The sequence below is a fragment of the Oculina patagonica genome, chromosome 5 (assembly GCF_052425735.1).
Source record: "Oculina patagonica isolate OP01 chromosome 5, crgOcupat, whole genome shotgun sequence".
Taxonomy (NCBI): domain Eukaryota; kingdom Metazoa; phylum Cnidaria; class Anthozoa; order Scleractinia; family Oculinidae; genus Oculina; species Oculina patagonica.
In genome coordinates, this window is record NC_135762.1 from 2,690,706 (window position 1) to 2,706,758 (window position 16,053).

Below are 16,053 nucleotides of genomic sequence, written 5' to 3' on the forward strand. Positions count from 1 at the left end.
CTACATTTTTCACGGTTCGGCAGTCAAGTCGACCAGTGAGCTAGAACATTTACTCAGTACAGGAGCAGCATTGAAGTCGATAAAAAGGGATAGCGTGTGGTATTAGTATATTGTCTTGGCCAAACCCATTGCTGACTGTTAGATATATAGAATGTCATGATCAATGAAACAAATAGGAGACAGTTCATATTTTCATGCAACTCAATGATGCATAAAAAACCGCGCTCACTTTTCGATGGCTTTCCATCAATTTATTTATAGCATCTGCGTAACCAATGAGATTGCAAGTTTGCCAATTAGCTACTGGATTATGCTAATCAGTTAACAAAATAACTCGTTTGTTAACTGATACGACACATACAGATCAAAAGGCGGACAACGGATAACTGTCATCGATTTCTAGGAACGTCAGCAATCTGAGGTAAGATTCAATTTCACCGTAACATGCAGTCACGAGCACTGCTTTATTCATGGCTCAGAATGTTGCGACATCAAAAAATGACAAGCTTAGCCCTCAAAAAAAAATTCTGTCCAGGAGGTCTTTTAATCTTGTACATAACTTGTCACCGCATGCCAGGAAATGTGAGATGAAACCGGTCCTAGCTATGTGTACGTGATCTGTTTCTTGTGTCACGCAGTTTCTGCTTTCGCGGTTTCGAAACGTGCCGGTGTATCTTCTTTAAGAATATTCTTTGCTAAACTGTCGATATCGGCATTGTTTGCGACCTTAAATGATTCAGTCCTGTTTCATAAGTTTTCTTGGCTACACGGTCAAGTTTGAGGCGGCGTTTTGGTGTTTTTGTATCAGCGATACGACATTGGATATATATCCGACGGACAACCGCAAGTATGAGTCGACTTTGGTAAGTTATAAATGTAAAAGCGAGTCGACAAAAATGATATCGGTAAGAGCGAGATCAACAGTAATTCTGCACGCAGAAAAAAAGTTGAATGTGTGAAGATTGGGGCTTTCAAGGAGTCGATTGTTGTAGCTAGTCTTCACGACATGAATAATTTGAGTAGCATTGTTACCAATTTAAGAATATTTTTATTTCATTTTTTGCTACATGTTCCTCGCTACCCTGCAAAACTCGTGTGGATGAATGCGAAACAGGAAAGCCCTGTAAGATTGTGCAAGGGTTTCGTCTAATAAACGAAAAGAGATTCGGCATTTTCATCTAAATGATTACTGTTACCGGGTTAATTTATTCTGGCGGGAAATAATAAGGTAACGCAAAGTTCGCAAACAGCGCGGCCCGCCGTTCATCCAAGATAGAAGCAAGACAAACACCGCACAATGGTAAGTTTTATTTTTTTTTTAGTTGTGGAATATAAAATTTAACTTGGCTTTTCAATTTCACAATGATCACTTATGTCAAGCGCTGCAATAACAATCAGCTTGCGGTGCCGGTTAAACCTTGCTAATTGCGCGCTGACTTATTTCGCTTTACTGACCTCGCGCTAAATGTTTTCTGCCTTACTTAGGTGGTGAGTTCTTTACTTAGCTCTTGTTATCTGTGGGCAGAATATAACCTCGCGCTAAATTATTCTGTCTTACTTAGGTAGTGAGTTCTTTACTGAGCTCTTGTTATCTGTGGGCAGAATATTAACCTCGCGCTAAATTATTCTGTCTTACTTAGGTGGTGAGTTCTTTACTGAGCTCTTGTTATCTGTGGGCAGAATATTAACCTCGCGCTAAATTATTCTGTCTTACTTAGGTGGTGAGTTCTTTACTGAGCTCTTGTTATCTGTGGGCAGAATATAACCTCGCGCTAAGTTATTCTGTCTTACTTAGGTAGTGAGTTCTTTACTGAGCTCTTGTTATCTGTGGGCAGAATATTAACCTCGCGCTAAATTATTCTGTCTTACTTAGGTGGTGAGTTCTTTACTGAGCTCTTGTTATCTGTGTGCAGAATATAACCTCGCGCTAAATTATTCTGTCTTACTTGCCTCGATGTTTGCTGTTAGGCAACCCCGTACTCCAGTTAATATCTTTTTTTCTTTCTCTACAGAGAACCCGCGACGTTTATGACTGACACTTCACTGTACGTTGCGGTAGTTCAACGTGCTAACTACGTTCTTATGTTACCAATCTTAATTACCTTAGCGGAGATTCAATCTCCGCTAAGCTAATTTGCATATTTTTTTTCGAAGGCCTAAGCTCCTCAGTTTTGTTTTTGCCAATTGGTGGTTTCAAATTACAGCCATCATTTTCTTACAACTTGTCTTTCAACATTGTTGTATTGTAAGTTGTAAAGTATTTTCTCTCGTATTGCAAGTTGCGGCAACATGCTGCAGAAAGTTAACCTCAAGCCTACTTCGCGCAACGTGCAGCTGCTACTTGCAATGCAATAATGTTGCGAGGCAATGGGACAAGTTAAAAGAAATGTTACCCGTACTACTGAGCCTTTAACCGGTACAACCGCGCGGATGTTGTAAAAGCGGTGAAATTGATAGAAATAAAACTAGTACTGTTAAAAGGGCCGGGATAAGCAAAGAATATATAAATAACCTTTTCTATTTGACCCATCGCTAAAAAGGCCTGCTATAGCTTATAAAAAATGATATAAAAGAAATAGAGCGAAACTTGCAGAACTTCATTTAATATTAAATTTATTTAGCGCGCCAATTTCACGTTTTCGTACGGTTCAATGAGTAACTTATGTCAGGAAACGAAACAGGTTCGCGATAACGTCTTTGGAAATACTCTTGCAAAAGAATACAGTAGTTATGTATAGATAATTCTGCTTTTACCCTCTAATTATGAAGCTTTGACTTAGATGATATTAAATACAATACCTAATATTTCACTAAGTTGGTTCACGTAAAAGTTTAAGCTCGCAATCGCACTTAGCTCAATATTCTTGAGCTTTTATATCTCATTTCCCATTCATCATATTGCTCACAATAAATAGCTTAGATAAGCAACCATTTGGCCCTTCTCACTGGAAATTTAATTCTAGCCTTTTAGATGACACGACTTATACCAATCTCATCACCTCAAAATATTCTGACTGGCTTAACGAATTCAAAGATGTCAACGACAAACGAGTCCTGTGGGATCTAATAAAGTATAGAATAAGACAAGTTTCAATGAAATATAGCAAGGAAAAAGCTAGAGCTAAATAGCTTAATAGCTAAAGCTAAATAGCTTAGATAAGCAACCATTTGGCCCTTCTCACTGGAAATTTAATTCTAGCCTTTTAGATGACACGACTTATACCAATCTCATCACCTCAAAATATTCTGACTGGCTTAACGAATTCAAAGATGTCAACGACAAACGAGTCCTGTGGGATCTAATCAAGTATAGAATAAGACAAGTTTCAATGAAATATAGCAAGGAAAAAGCTAGAGAACGTAGAGCCCGTTTGGTAGAAGCCGAACAAAAAGTTACGCAGTGCGATTTAATCTGCAACCGACAGACCCTTCTGAGAAAAACATCTATAACCTCGAGACTGCAAAATATGAATACGAACTTCTTTATGACTATATTGTGCGGGGAAATATTGTAAGATCAAGAATAAATTGGTATGAAAATGGTGAAAAAAAATATTTTCTTAATTTAGAAAATACAAGATCCAGTAAAACTGCGGTCCGTCGACTTTTTGATTCTAAAGGAAAGATAACGGTCAATCCACAAGCTATAATGAGCGAACTTAAAAACTACTATCAAAATTTATACAGTAGCCGAGATCATGACTTGAATGAGGACTTTTGTTCACATTTTCTTGATAACAACAATATTCCGACTTTAAGTGAACAATCAATGTTGGTATGCGAAGGAAAGCTTTCGCTCGCGGAATGCCATAAAGCTTTACAAAAATTTCCAAACGGTAAAACGCCTGGCAATGATGGCCTTACTGCAGAGTTTTACAAATGTTTTTGGAACTTACTAGGTCAGCAACTTACAGACTCCTTAAACTATTCTTTTGAGAACGGCGAATTATCTAACACACAAAAACAAGCTGTCATTAGGCTTATAGACAAAAAAGACAGGGACAGAAGATATATTAAGAATTGGAGACCCATTTCTTTTTTAAATGTTGATGTTAAAATTGCCTCGAAAGCACTCGCCTTGCGCTTAGAAAAAGTTTTACCAGAGATCATACATCCCGATCAGTATGCTTATGTCAAAGGAAGAACTATATTCGATGCGCATGCCGTTCGGACAATTGACGATATTATGGAATACACGAAAATCAAACAGCTACCCGGACTAATGGTTGCTTTAGACTTCGAAAAAGCTTTCGATTCATTAAGTTGGCCTTTTTTGTTTAAAGCCTTGAAATCGTTTAACTTTGGTGAGTCCTTCATTAAATGGGTTTCTACACTCTATTCCAACATCTCAAGCTGTGTCATCAACAACGGCTTTGCGACACATATGTTTGAAGTACGCAGGGGTGTTAGACAAGGTGACCCGCTGTCAGCCTATCTTTTTATCGTGGCTCTGGAGATATTGCTTATCAAAATTCGATGCGATAAGAATATAAGAGGAATTATGGTTGAAAATAAAGAAATAAAATTAGCAGCTTTTGCTGATGACTTAACTACATTCTTACAAGGAATCAAGTCCTTTCAACGCCTTTCTAAAGTTCTAGACGGCTTTGGAACCTGCTTAGGTCTGAAACTGAATGCGGAGAAAACCGAAGCTTTATGGTTGGGGAGCAATTACGACAACCCTCCGTATATCGATATAGAGAAAGTTAATAAACCGATGAAGATTCTAGGGGTCTTTTTTACTTACAACTGGCGCAAACGCCAAGAACTAAATTTCGATGCTGTATTGAAATCGATATCGAAAACTTTGAAGGGGTGGAAATGGAGGAACCTCACCTTATATGGGAAAATCCAGGTCGTAAAGTCCTTCGTCATACCTAAATTTATGTTTCGAGCTTCTCTCATCTGCCTCTCTAAAGATATCATAAAACAGGCTAACTCCATTATTTATAAATTTATTTGGAAAGGAACGGATAAAGTCAAACGTCTCGCTATTATCAGCGATTACAAAAACGGTGGTTTAAGAATGCCTCACATTGAATCATTAATCGATACACAGCGCATTATGTGTCTTAAAAAATATTCTCAGGACTATTCTTCCCCTTGGAAGCACATCCTGTCCTTTTTTCTGAAGGATAACGGGGGCAAATTTCTTTTGCATTGTAATTTTAGCGTTGCTGATTTACCTAGCTATCTTCCAAATTTCTATAAAGAGTGTTTCACAGTCTGTTGCAAACTCTCAACCTTTTCTGTTTCAGCTCGCGAACAGGTCCTAGAACAAATATTATGGAACAACCAATTCCTTCGCATTGATGGAAAGCCCGTTTTCTGCAAGAAAATATCTTCTAACGGTCTAATATGCCTTGGAGACATATTGACAAAAACGTAACGGAAATCTTAAACCCTGGATTTCTTTTAATGGACTAAATCTCAACGACTACCTTCTACTAATAGGTCTTTATAAATCGCTCCCTTCTGCATGGAAGAAACTCGTTAAAACCAATGATGAAGCTCATGATTCATCTATCTCTCAAAACACTGTCCTTAGTTTTAATCTTAATTTGAAGGACGTAACTCTGAGCCTTGACTCAATTACATCCTCAAAATTGTACTGGAAACAGATAGAGACTATTCAGGTCTATCCTTCTGCACGAGTCAAGTATACTACTCTATTTTCTACTTACAATTTTGATTGGGATTCGATCTGCATGATTCCGCACATTGTCACCCTCGACACCAAAACAAGAACTTTTCAATATAAAGTACTTAATCGAATAATTTTTACCAACAAAACACTATACAAAATGAGGTTAGTCGACTCGCCTCTTTGCACCTTTTGCAAAACTTCAGATGAATCCCTCGAGCATCTATTATGTAATTGTGAACTTACTATAGCTTTCTGGAAGTCTGTTGTTCTTTGGGTTAAATCTTTACAGATTAACATTGACCTTCTAAACGATTGCGACATCATTTTTGGTTTTGTACAAAAGAGGCCTCACTGGCTGCTTTTAAATCATATAATCATTGCTGGAAAACAGATAATCTACCAAAATCGTTTAAAAAACAATGTACCATTATTGTCTCATCTTATAGCTAAATTACGATATACAGAATCTATTGAACGAGGAATAGCCAAAAAGAACAACAGACTTAACATACATGAAGGGAAGTGGAAGCCGTTGCTTAATGTTTAATGAATTGAAAAATTGCAACTGTACCGCTGGAAAAATTTAATTTAAGTTATTATATTTATTTTTATTTTATTTTATCGTATTTATCTTTTTTTTTTGTTGTTGTTTTAGTGTGTATAAGTCGTATATTTTTATCTTTCTATAAGAGTGATGTAATGTATTGAAGTAAAACGTTTGTGATGTAGTCAGTAGTGTCAATCGATGTATGTAAGATGTAAAATGAAAATAAAGTTTAAAAAAAAAATTCATCATATTGCTGTAATACGAACAATTTCACGTTTTCGTACGGTTCAATAAGTAACTTATGTCAGGAAACGAAACAGGTTCGCGATAACGTCTTTAGAAATACTCTTGCAAAAGAATACAGTAGTTATGTATAGATAATTCTGCTTTTACCCTCTAATTATGAAGCTTTGACTCAGATGATATTAAATCAGTAAAATACCTAATATTTCACTAAGTTGGTTCACGTAAATGTTAAAGCTCGCAATCGCACTTAGGTCAATCTTCTTGAGTTTTTATATCCCATTTCCAATTCATCAGATTTCCACCAATGGCTGCAGAATACGATCGTCTGAAACCAGAACCAAGTCACAAGGAGAATCCAAAGAAACACGCCAATATCTTTTCCGTTCTTTCATTCTGGTGGGTGGGACAGCTTCTTGCCACTGGCAACAAGCGTCCTCTGGAAAACGATGATTTGTTTCCTTTACTTGACGAGGATAAAACACAAACGTCGACTGAAAAGCTCCAGCGGACATGGAATGAAGAAACAGCAGGCCACGCCTCAAACAAGAGTGGTTCAGTCGGATATCGGCTGTTAAAAGCGATCATACGTGCATTTCCTTGCACTGATTACATCTTCATTTTGAGTGTAGGCTTGCTGCCTGGCGTTTGTAATGTTCTTCAGCCAGTGTTCCTGAGTCTGCTGTTACCGGAATTAATGAAGCCTTCTGTTGAAGAGTCCTCGTGGGCTTATGTCTACGCTGCTGGAATCTGTCTGAGTTCTTTCGTGCGCGCTGTTGCAACCCATCAGTATGTTTTTCATGCACAGTTAATGGCCCTTAGATGGAAATCAGCAACAATTGGGATAGTTTACAAAAAGGTGAGAATTAGCAAAGTTTAACTTAAAATATAGAGTGGGTAATCACAAAGGGATTACCCTCTTCGATACATCTGCTTGGCTCCTTCCTTCCTTCCTTCCTTCCTGATTCCTCCTTCCTTCGACAGAATCCAATTTGCATTTTATTTTTACACGTAAGTAGAGAGCTTTACAGTGTTTTTATGTATTCCTCGCAATACAAATTTTAAACCTGAGCATCGTAATCATAAAATTAAAACCATAACTTTTTCACGTCAGCTCCGGCATTTGCCCTAGGTAAGATGTGCATTTAAAAAAGATGGTAATTAAGATATGTCAGGTGTAAGAAATGGGGGGGGGGGGGGGGTTTGAATTTGCAAGAGTTTGAAATAATTATAAACACAATTCCCTTAAAGTAGCCCTTGTCTCCAGAGCCTCATTTAATAAGAGGTACTATCCCCCCCCCCCCTGGATTGTAGCGCAGCCTGCCAGTAAACGTGAGACAGCAACGGCACGTTTATCTTCAGTGATTGCCATCGAGAAATGTTAGAAACTGAGTGGAAATATGGGGAAGCCACTGAAACATATTTTCAGTGGACACTGTCTGACCCAATCAGAAGGAAAAATTGACATAAGTAGTATACCTCTTTCAGTGCGTAGGAATCTTATCAGAGAGAAAAACATTTGGTGCCAGTTGCATAAATATTTTAAATGAAATGGTAATTAGCTTATTAAGGAGGGTCCTTCTTAACTACCAATTTGTTGCTAAGAAAGATTTCTGACCGTCAAATTTTGGAAACCGAACCTCCTATGGATGTGATTTTTTGCTCAACTTAGTTCTATTGAAGAGTCCTTCAAAAGTTTCAAAACACGGCCATATTTGACAAGTCACGTGACCAGAATAGAAAAAAAAACCCTAAAACTGAAAGGGCGTTTAGATATAAAAAATTTAAATCAGTGTCAACAGATAAAGAATGTCCATGTGCTTAATGCTTCGTATGGTTTTTAGGAAATTGGCATTATTATTAAAGTTATTAAAGGCTCGTATTTTTGGACTTTCATCAGTAGCATTCCTTTGTTACATGTAAAGGGTAATTCCATACGAAGGATTATAAAGAAGGATATGTTATCTCTAATTCTTTGAAAAAAAAATGGGCACTTTACTTTTCTCTCAAAAGTTTTAGGGATTTCAAATTCAAGCGCGCGGTTTGGGACTGGCACTAGTTAAGCACGTGCAATATCAATTTTTTCAATTCAGTTGTCCTCCCCACCAAAAATTCACCGTTGAGCACTGCCGAACGCTTCAAAATAGCTTGCCACCAAAAACCATCTTGAAAAATTCCTTGTCAGCTGATCTAGATCTGTAGTTAAGAAGGACCCCCCTTAATAAGCAACTAGTATACACACCACACTACCTGTGCTTCACATTTTCTTTCAATTTTGCAGGTCCTCCGTCTAATTCAAGCAGATGTATCGAATATAACAAGTGGATATGTCATCAATCTCATCGCTGCTGACCTACAACGTTTTGAATTAACAGTGCTATGTTGCGTTTTGTTAGTTCAAGCCCTGCTTGAGTTATGCAGTGTCTCGTTTGTAATGTTCTACTTGTTTGGTTGGAAGTCTTTATCAGGTGCGATGTTTCTTCTGGTTCTTTCACTGTTTTACAGTTTGATGGGTAGAGTGTGCGCTGCATTGAGAGCAAAAATCTCCAAAGTGGCTGATCAGCGTGTCAATATTATGAACTCCATCATTTCTGGAATTCGTACCGTCAAGATGTATGCCTGGGAGTGGCCCTTCATGGAAAGAGTGCAACGACTACGAAGGTATCACACGTATTAGTGAATTAATATGGTTTAATTTTATAACAACAGTTTCGAAACGCTTTATTTTAGAAAAACTGTACAAACAGACATTGTGTGTAATACTGGGGCTTAAAATGTGGCTAAGAAATACTGGTGTATATTAAATATTACAAAACAAAACAGGCACATATTTAGACAAATTGGTTTTTTGTATAACGGTAATACTTTTTTCTTCTCGGTGCCTTTGTATTTTCGATTGAGAGAATATCTCAATTCTTTTACAATGTAAATTAAAGGCATGACTAAAAAATGTGAATTCTTTTTTTTTAATTCTAGGCAAGAAATCCGACTTATTAGATGGAAAGCAGCAATAATGGCAACCTTTGCATCTTTACAGTACACATGTACACTAATTGCTGCTTTCATTTCTTTGGTTACCTTGGCTGCCACGGGAACTGAACTCACTTCGTACAATACGTTTATGATTTTATCGCTGATAAGTACGCTAAGGACGACCGTCTCATGGAACATTAATCAACCTGTAAAAATGTTGGCAGACTTTGCTACGGCTCTAAATCGTATTCAGGGTTTACTTGAATACAACAGTGACAACATACGCCAGCATCTACAGGACACCTTTGCAAAAAGTAGAAATGATGAGTCCAACAGTACACATGTCGCCAAAAGTATCAATTTTGAAGGCTTTGATGAACTCAAGGGAAAAAATATGCACTCTCACAAAGACCCTGTCATTGTACTGGAAAATGTCATTTGCAGTTGGACTGGCAATCGGAATAAACCAACATTAAAATCTGTGTGTTTGACAGCAAACAAAGGTGACCTGATTTTCATCACTGGTCGGGTTGGTTGTGGCAAGTCTTCTCTACTGTATTCTCTTCTTCGAGAAATTCCAGTCATAAACGGTAAGACATCGTGTGTTGGAAAAATAGCCTGGGTTAGTCAGCAGCCCTGGGTGTTCTCTGGTACTGTACGGGACAATATTTTGTTTGGCGAGCCGTTTAACCCAGAGAGATATCGCATGGCGTTACAGACATGTGACCTGGACAAAGATTTGCTGAGGTTTCCAGATGGTGATATGACAGTTGTAGGGGAACGTGGGATAGTTCTGAGTGGTGGTCAGCAGGCTCGTGTCGAGTTAGCACGCGCAGTGTATTCCAATGCTGATATCTACCTGTTGGATGATCCATTAAGTGCAGTGGACTCAAAGGTCGGGCATCATATCTTCAACACATGTATCAATGGTTTGTTGCAAGATAAAACACGACTGATGGTCACGCATAATCTCAAGGTCTTGAAGGATGCCAAACACATTATAGCGATGGACGAAGGCTCAATCATGATGAAAAGCGACGTTTTGTCGTTGTGTTCGTCTGGTTTTGACCTTTATGGCATAGACAAGAGTGCAGATAAGAAACCGGTCACCATGCAGATGGAAAAGCCATTAATTGAAGACATCTTGGAAAATAAACGAATCAAAAGAATGTCGCGAGAAGAATTTGCCAGACTGGAAATTGCTGAGGAAGATCGCATGATTGGTTCTATATCATGGAAAGTATACTGGCACTACATACAAGCTGGAATGCATTGTATTCTAGCAGCAGCTCTGATTATGGGTCTCCTCATCGTTCAAGGTTAGTTCATTAGGAAGCTTAAAGAAGAAGGTCATTCTAAAATGGCACTTTTTTCTTCAAGCCACCGAAACGGTAATTCCAAGATACGCTAGTCACCAAAATTTCAGCTTCCAGAGAGTATTTAAACCCTATAAAATCCTTGTCTGAAGTAGTCCGAAAATCTAGAACCGACTGCCGCCATCTTGGAGTAACTTAGCAGCCAGGCGATGTAAGTGTGACGTCAAAAGGCTCAACCTGAAGTTTGGCAGGAAGTTTAAGCATTGTTTAAATACTTGATACTACTTGCTCATTTTGTATTAGCTTGTTTATCGAAGTGCCTGTTTGTGCAGCAATATTTTTCCACAAACTGAGCTTTAAGAGATAGTGAAAGCTGAAATCTTCGACGTCACGCATGCATTGCCAGGCTGCTAAATTACTCCAAGATGGCGGCTGCCGGTTCTCAATTTTTGAATAACTTCAGACAAGAACTTCCTAGGGATTGAATACTCTTTGAAAGCTGAAATTTTAGTGAGCAACACAAATATTTGTATTACCTCCTCGTTGGCGTAAAGAAAAAAAAGTGCCATTTTGGAATGACCTTCTCTTCTAAGCAAACCATGCAAGACGGCAGCGGCAACGAGAACGTCGCCAAAGAAAAGGTTAATAAGCAGAACAATAGCTCTGCACGTACGTTATAGTTACTTGGTCCATATCTGAGCCGTCATCTGCAAGCCATAAGCAATGTGAAATGAAAAAAAATTGCGTTTTTGGAAGGATTTAAACTGTGACGTTGTTTTCGTATTTCTATTTCGACTTGAACTCTCTCTTTGCCTATTGAGCTCGAGCTAGATCTAAAACAGTTGACACAGTAAGTTAAGCTAAATAATTAGTATTTCGTAAGAAAGCTAAATATATTTTCTGCATTGGCCGTTGTACTTAACGTCGCGGTCGTCATTGCGTTTCGTTAAATTAAACCTTCGTTTCGATTCATTTAATCGGTGTTTTCTTTTTCATTTTATTTCTCCTCGTTTTGTTTCTTCTATCGTAGGTTCACTCATCCTTCCTGATTGGTGGTTACTTCATTTGACCAGTCGATCACATGGCCGGCAGCATCAAACTGAGGATCTCTACATATATGGAGCCCTTGTGGGTGGAGCATTTTTACTGTCAGTCATTAGAGCAGCCGTGTTTTTGAACGCTTTAATAAACTCCTCTAAGCACCTCCACAATTTCATGCTGTCAGCAATGTTAAAAGCTCCGGTTTTTTTCTTCGACACAAATCCTGTTGGACGAGTACTAAACCGGTTTTCTCGTGATATTGGCATCATGGATGAGTTGTTACCAGATACCTTCCTGGATGCTTTACAACTCGTTCTATTCTGCATTGGAGCAGTTGTTCTTCCGTCTATCTTGAACCCCTGGATAATGCTGCCGGCTACCCCGCTGATAATCCTCTTTATCTGGATCGGGCGTTATTATCTTTCAACATCACGTGATCTCAGGCGACTGGAAGGAGTGAATAGAAGCCCAGTTCTTTCTCATTTTAGCGACACGTTGATGGGACTGGTGACAATACGTGCTTATAAGAAGGAAGATGACTTTCTGAAAGCATTGTACAGGTGTGAGCACATAACTTTAATTCCCTTTTATTTTATCTGTTTGTGAGCCATCTGAAAGTTTTGAATACAACAGAAAAAGGTAAGGCCAAGAAGTGAAATCATTATAAAAACCAAGTTATAGTTTATTATTGGTCATAGGCTTGTACACCATGTCTCTGAAACAGGGTCCAATGTATTTGTAATATCAAATTTCTTGTAATAAACCCAAACTCGGTTTTTACAATGATTACACTTCTCGGCCTTGCCTTCTTTCTGTTTAAATCTGTGTGTATAATTGCTAAGTTTGTTCCCATTTAATCTGCATCCTTTTGAAACTCCACACTGAAACAATCTGTGACATTGCCATGCTAGTGTGTTAAATTTTAAATCAATTTACCGTGCGCTATCTTGTTCTATAAAGGTTTGAGTTAAGTGCAGGTACAAAACTAAGGATAATAGCACAGCAGAAGCGAGATGAACAGTTACAAGCCCTTCCACACCTGAAGTTATAGAAGATGTTGAGTGCAGATAGACCGCGTATTTAGCGTATTCCTAACTTTCTAAGAAAATAGCAAAATCCAAGGAAGCGGATCCAGTACAAAATATTTCTGCTCCCCGCTCCCTTGTACCACGGTGGGGGTATGAATTTGGTTGTACGTCCGAGGGTTAATTATGTCAAATATAAATCATGCAGTTTGTATGGGCTGACCATGTAGCAACATAGATCTCACGCATGGACGTATTTTGTATATATGTATCTTTTGAATGCAATGTCACAACCCTTGTTTTTTATTGGCTTATCGTTTATTTTATTTTTTCCTTCAGATATCAAGATGATCTTAATCGCACCTGGTTCTCGATTCTTTGTACCGTGAGATGGTTGAGTGTGCGTCTTGACGTGATCTGTGTCACTTTTGTGGCATTTGTAGTCTTCCTTGCCATCGCTACTCATTCTGGTTCAGGTACTTAAGTTTGGCTTTAATTTTTATATTTATTCTTAAAAACAAAAATATCCTGCGTGTGTGGAAGACGCGCCCCTTGCTGATCGTGGCATCATAGCGGTAATTCAGTGTCGATCTGTATACTGCAGTTTTGACTGGTGTCGTCTGCCATGAAAGTTAGCCTGGTCTGGTGTTGGAGTTCGGATGATGACCGCTATAAAGCTATTAATTAAAAATCATAAAACAATTCCGGTCTCCAAATAAACCATTTTTAGGTCTCTGTCAGTATACCTTTTCACGCGAGATATATGTCGATGTAGGACCATGTAATGGCCGCCTTTCCTGTGTAGAACGGGGCGCGGAAACGTCGTTGTGGGAGTTACACGTCTGACACAATCCAATCCGTTTAAAGAGATTCTGGAAGGTCATTCCAGAAACGGACTGCTCGAGATATAAATGACCGCTGACTAGCAGCAGATCTAAAAAGAGGAATATCTAACTTGTTGTTGTTATTGCGAGAGTGCACAACGTCTATTTTCTTTAATCTATTACTGTGATGATTTGCTGTATGTTTGTTCATTAGGTATCACAGCCTTGTCACTCATATACACTCTGCAGCTAGCAGTGGATACATCGCAATGGGGCGTCAGACAGTGCTCAGAGGTTGAAAATTACATGACGTCAGTTGAACGTGTCATCACATATGCGCACATTGAGCAAGAGCCTGGGCATCAGTGTCATCACCAACCTCCAAATGGCTGGCCAGAACACGGGCGAGTACAAGTAAAGAACTTGGGCCTAGTCTATTACGAGGGTGGACCACAAATACTTAAAAATGTCAGTTTTACTGTTGACTCACACGAGAAAATTGGAATTGTTGGTCGCACGGGAGCTGGCAAGTCGTCATTGGTCTCAGCTCTGTTTCGCATGCCGCAACCGACTGGTCATGTCATTATTGATGGCGTCGATATAAGTGACATTAACATACAAAGCTCACGCCGAGCGATGTCAGTCATTACCCAGAATCCTGTTCTGTTTAATGGCTCACTGCGCTTGAATTTGGATCCTTTTGAGGAGTACGAAGACAAGGAATTGTGGGATGCATTAGAGGAAGCGAGTTTGAAGTCCATGGTGAAAAAGTTACCTCAACAACTGGGTGAGGATATTAAAGAAAGTGGAGCAAACTTCAGCGTCGGTGAAAGACAACTTCTGTGTCTGGCTCGCGCTTTATTGAAGAAGGACAAAATTATTGTCATGGATGAAGCAACGGCCAACGTCGATTACAAAACAGATCAATTAATTCAAGAAACTATTCGAACAAAATTTCAACATTGCACGGTCATGACAATTGCACATCGATTGAACACCATTATAGATTACGATCGTGTTCTGGTTTTGGAAAACGGTCAAATTGTTGAATACGACAAACCGGAACGTTTATTGCAGAACAAAGGGGGGCAATTTTCCATACTTTATCATGGTTATGATACAGATACATATTAGCATAACTGTAGAGGGGGTGGGAGTTTTAAGAAATCGACAGAGTGCACCTCTTGTACCAAAATTCCCTCAGTACCGGCTCTATACTTTGAAGGAAAATGTATTTTTTTTGTTTTTGACTTATTTTTTGGGAAGACACGCGACTTTAACGAATCTTGGGGGAGCAGGGATGGCGCAGTGGTGAGAGTGCTCGCCTCCCACCAATTTGGCCCGGGTTGGATTCCCGGACCCTGCGTCATATGTGGGTGGAGTTTGTTGTTGGTTCTCTTCCTTGCTCCGAGGGTTTTTCTCCGGGTTCTCCGGTTTTCCTCCCTCCACAAAAACGAACACTTTCAAATTCCAATTCGATCGAGAATACACGGCCCCACAAGCTTATAGCTTTAAACATCACCGTGTCTAAATAAAGGTCATTTATTTTATTAATTTATTTTCTTAATAAAAGAATGAGAATAAGTAGAAATAAGTTAAACGAGCACAGGAGACAAACGCCTGTATACTTGGCCTGGAACACGAAATTCGGGAAACCCTTTACTTGTTTTTCAGTTGTGCAAAAACTCGTATTCTGAAATACTGTTATACGAACGGTCTTTTTCATGTAAGCTGTCAAGGAAATTATCGATTAAAAATTAAAGTTTTAACCGTTACTCAGAGGATGTCGATGTTGATATATGACTTCAGTGTCAAGTTAATTATTTTTGTTTACAATTGTCTGTTGACGGTTAAACTGGACCTTGTGTATACGTCTGCATGATTGCGGTATCCACAGTTCCTAGCTGTGCCGTTTATACCTGAGGAAATAATGATTCAAGGCTTCCTCTGGGGGTATTAATTTCCAAACCGCCTTTTAGCCCATTAAGTAAAAGATAGATACATTGAAACTAGGAACTTTACATTAACGTAACCAAATACTTACTTTGCGCACTTGAGTTCGCAAGCGTTTTATAGTTATGACACATTTTGTCAACGGTCAAATGCCCCTCCATCGGGGCTTCAGTTTGATCAAATTCCCGACTATCTGGACTCAGTAGCGGTCAAATGCCCCGGGGTTGCCCGGGGGGGATGATCTCGCTTGGAATTGACTGATACATTACACTTACTTAAAGAATTGTTTAAAATGAGCCAACAGAGACATGAATAAATCACTGTCCAGTCAATAATGTATGAAGTTTTGTAATCACTTTTCCACTGGATAGAGATTTATCAGGTGGAAATAGTGTTCTCTACCCTAAGAACCACTGGGCTCGCGAGATTCAAGAGAAAGTACTTCTTTTACTCTAGTACTGTAGTTTACTTCAAATAGAATGTC

The 16,053-nt window shown here is 38.8% G+C and overlaps 1 protein-coding gene across 1 annotated transcript; it reads left to right on the top strand.

The window, feature by feature from the left end:
* The first annotated feature begins 365 nt into the window (after positions 1-365).
* Positions 366-15,861, top strand: LOC144654680 (ATP-binding cassette sub-family C member 4-like). Its single transcript, XM_078514885.1, has 7 exons — positions 366-421; positions 6,735-7,296; positions 8,719-9,098; positions 9,414-10,729; positions 11,757-12,327; positions 13,132-13,268; positions 13,831-15,861. Exons 2-7 carry the CDS (start codon positions 6,745-6,747, stop codon positions 14,748-14,750), a joined length of 3,876 nt encoding a protein of 1,291 aa, XP_078371011.1. The 5' UTR covers positions 366-421; positions 6,735-6,744; the 3' UTR covers positions 14,751-15,861.
* The last annotated feature ends 192 nt before the right edge of the window (positions 15,862-16,053 follow it).

What these genes read in the sequence shown, in the direction of transcription:
- LOC144654680 (XM_078514885.1), top strand. Translation starts at nt 6,745, where the DNA reads ATGGCTGCAGAATACGATCGTCTGAAACCAGAACCAAGTCACAAGGAG. An exon ending in TTGGGATAGTTTACAAAAAG is followed by an intron (nt 7,297 to 8,718) that starts GTGAGAATTAGC and finishes TCAATTTTGCAG; the next exon opens with GTCCTCCGTCTAATTCAAGC. An exon ending in TTTCTGAAAGCATTGTACAG is followed by an intron (nt 12,328 to 13,131) that starts GTGTGAGCACAT and finishes TTTTTCCTTCAG; the next exon opens with ATATCAAGATGATCTTAATC.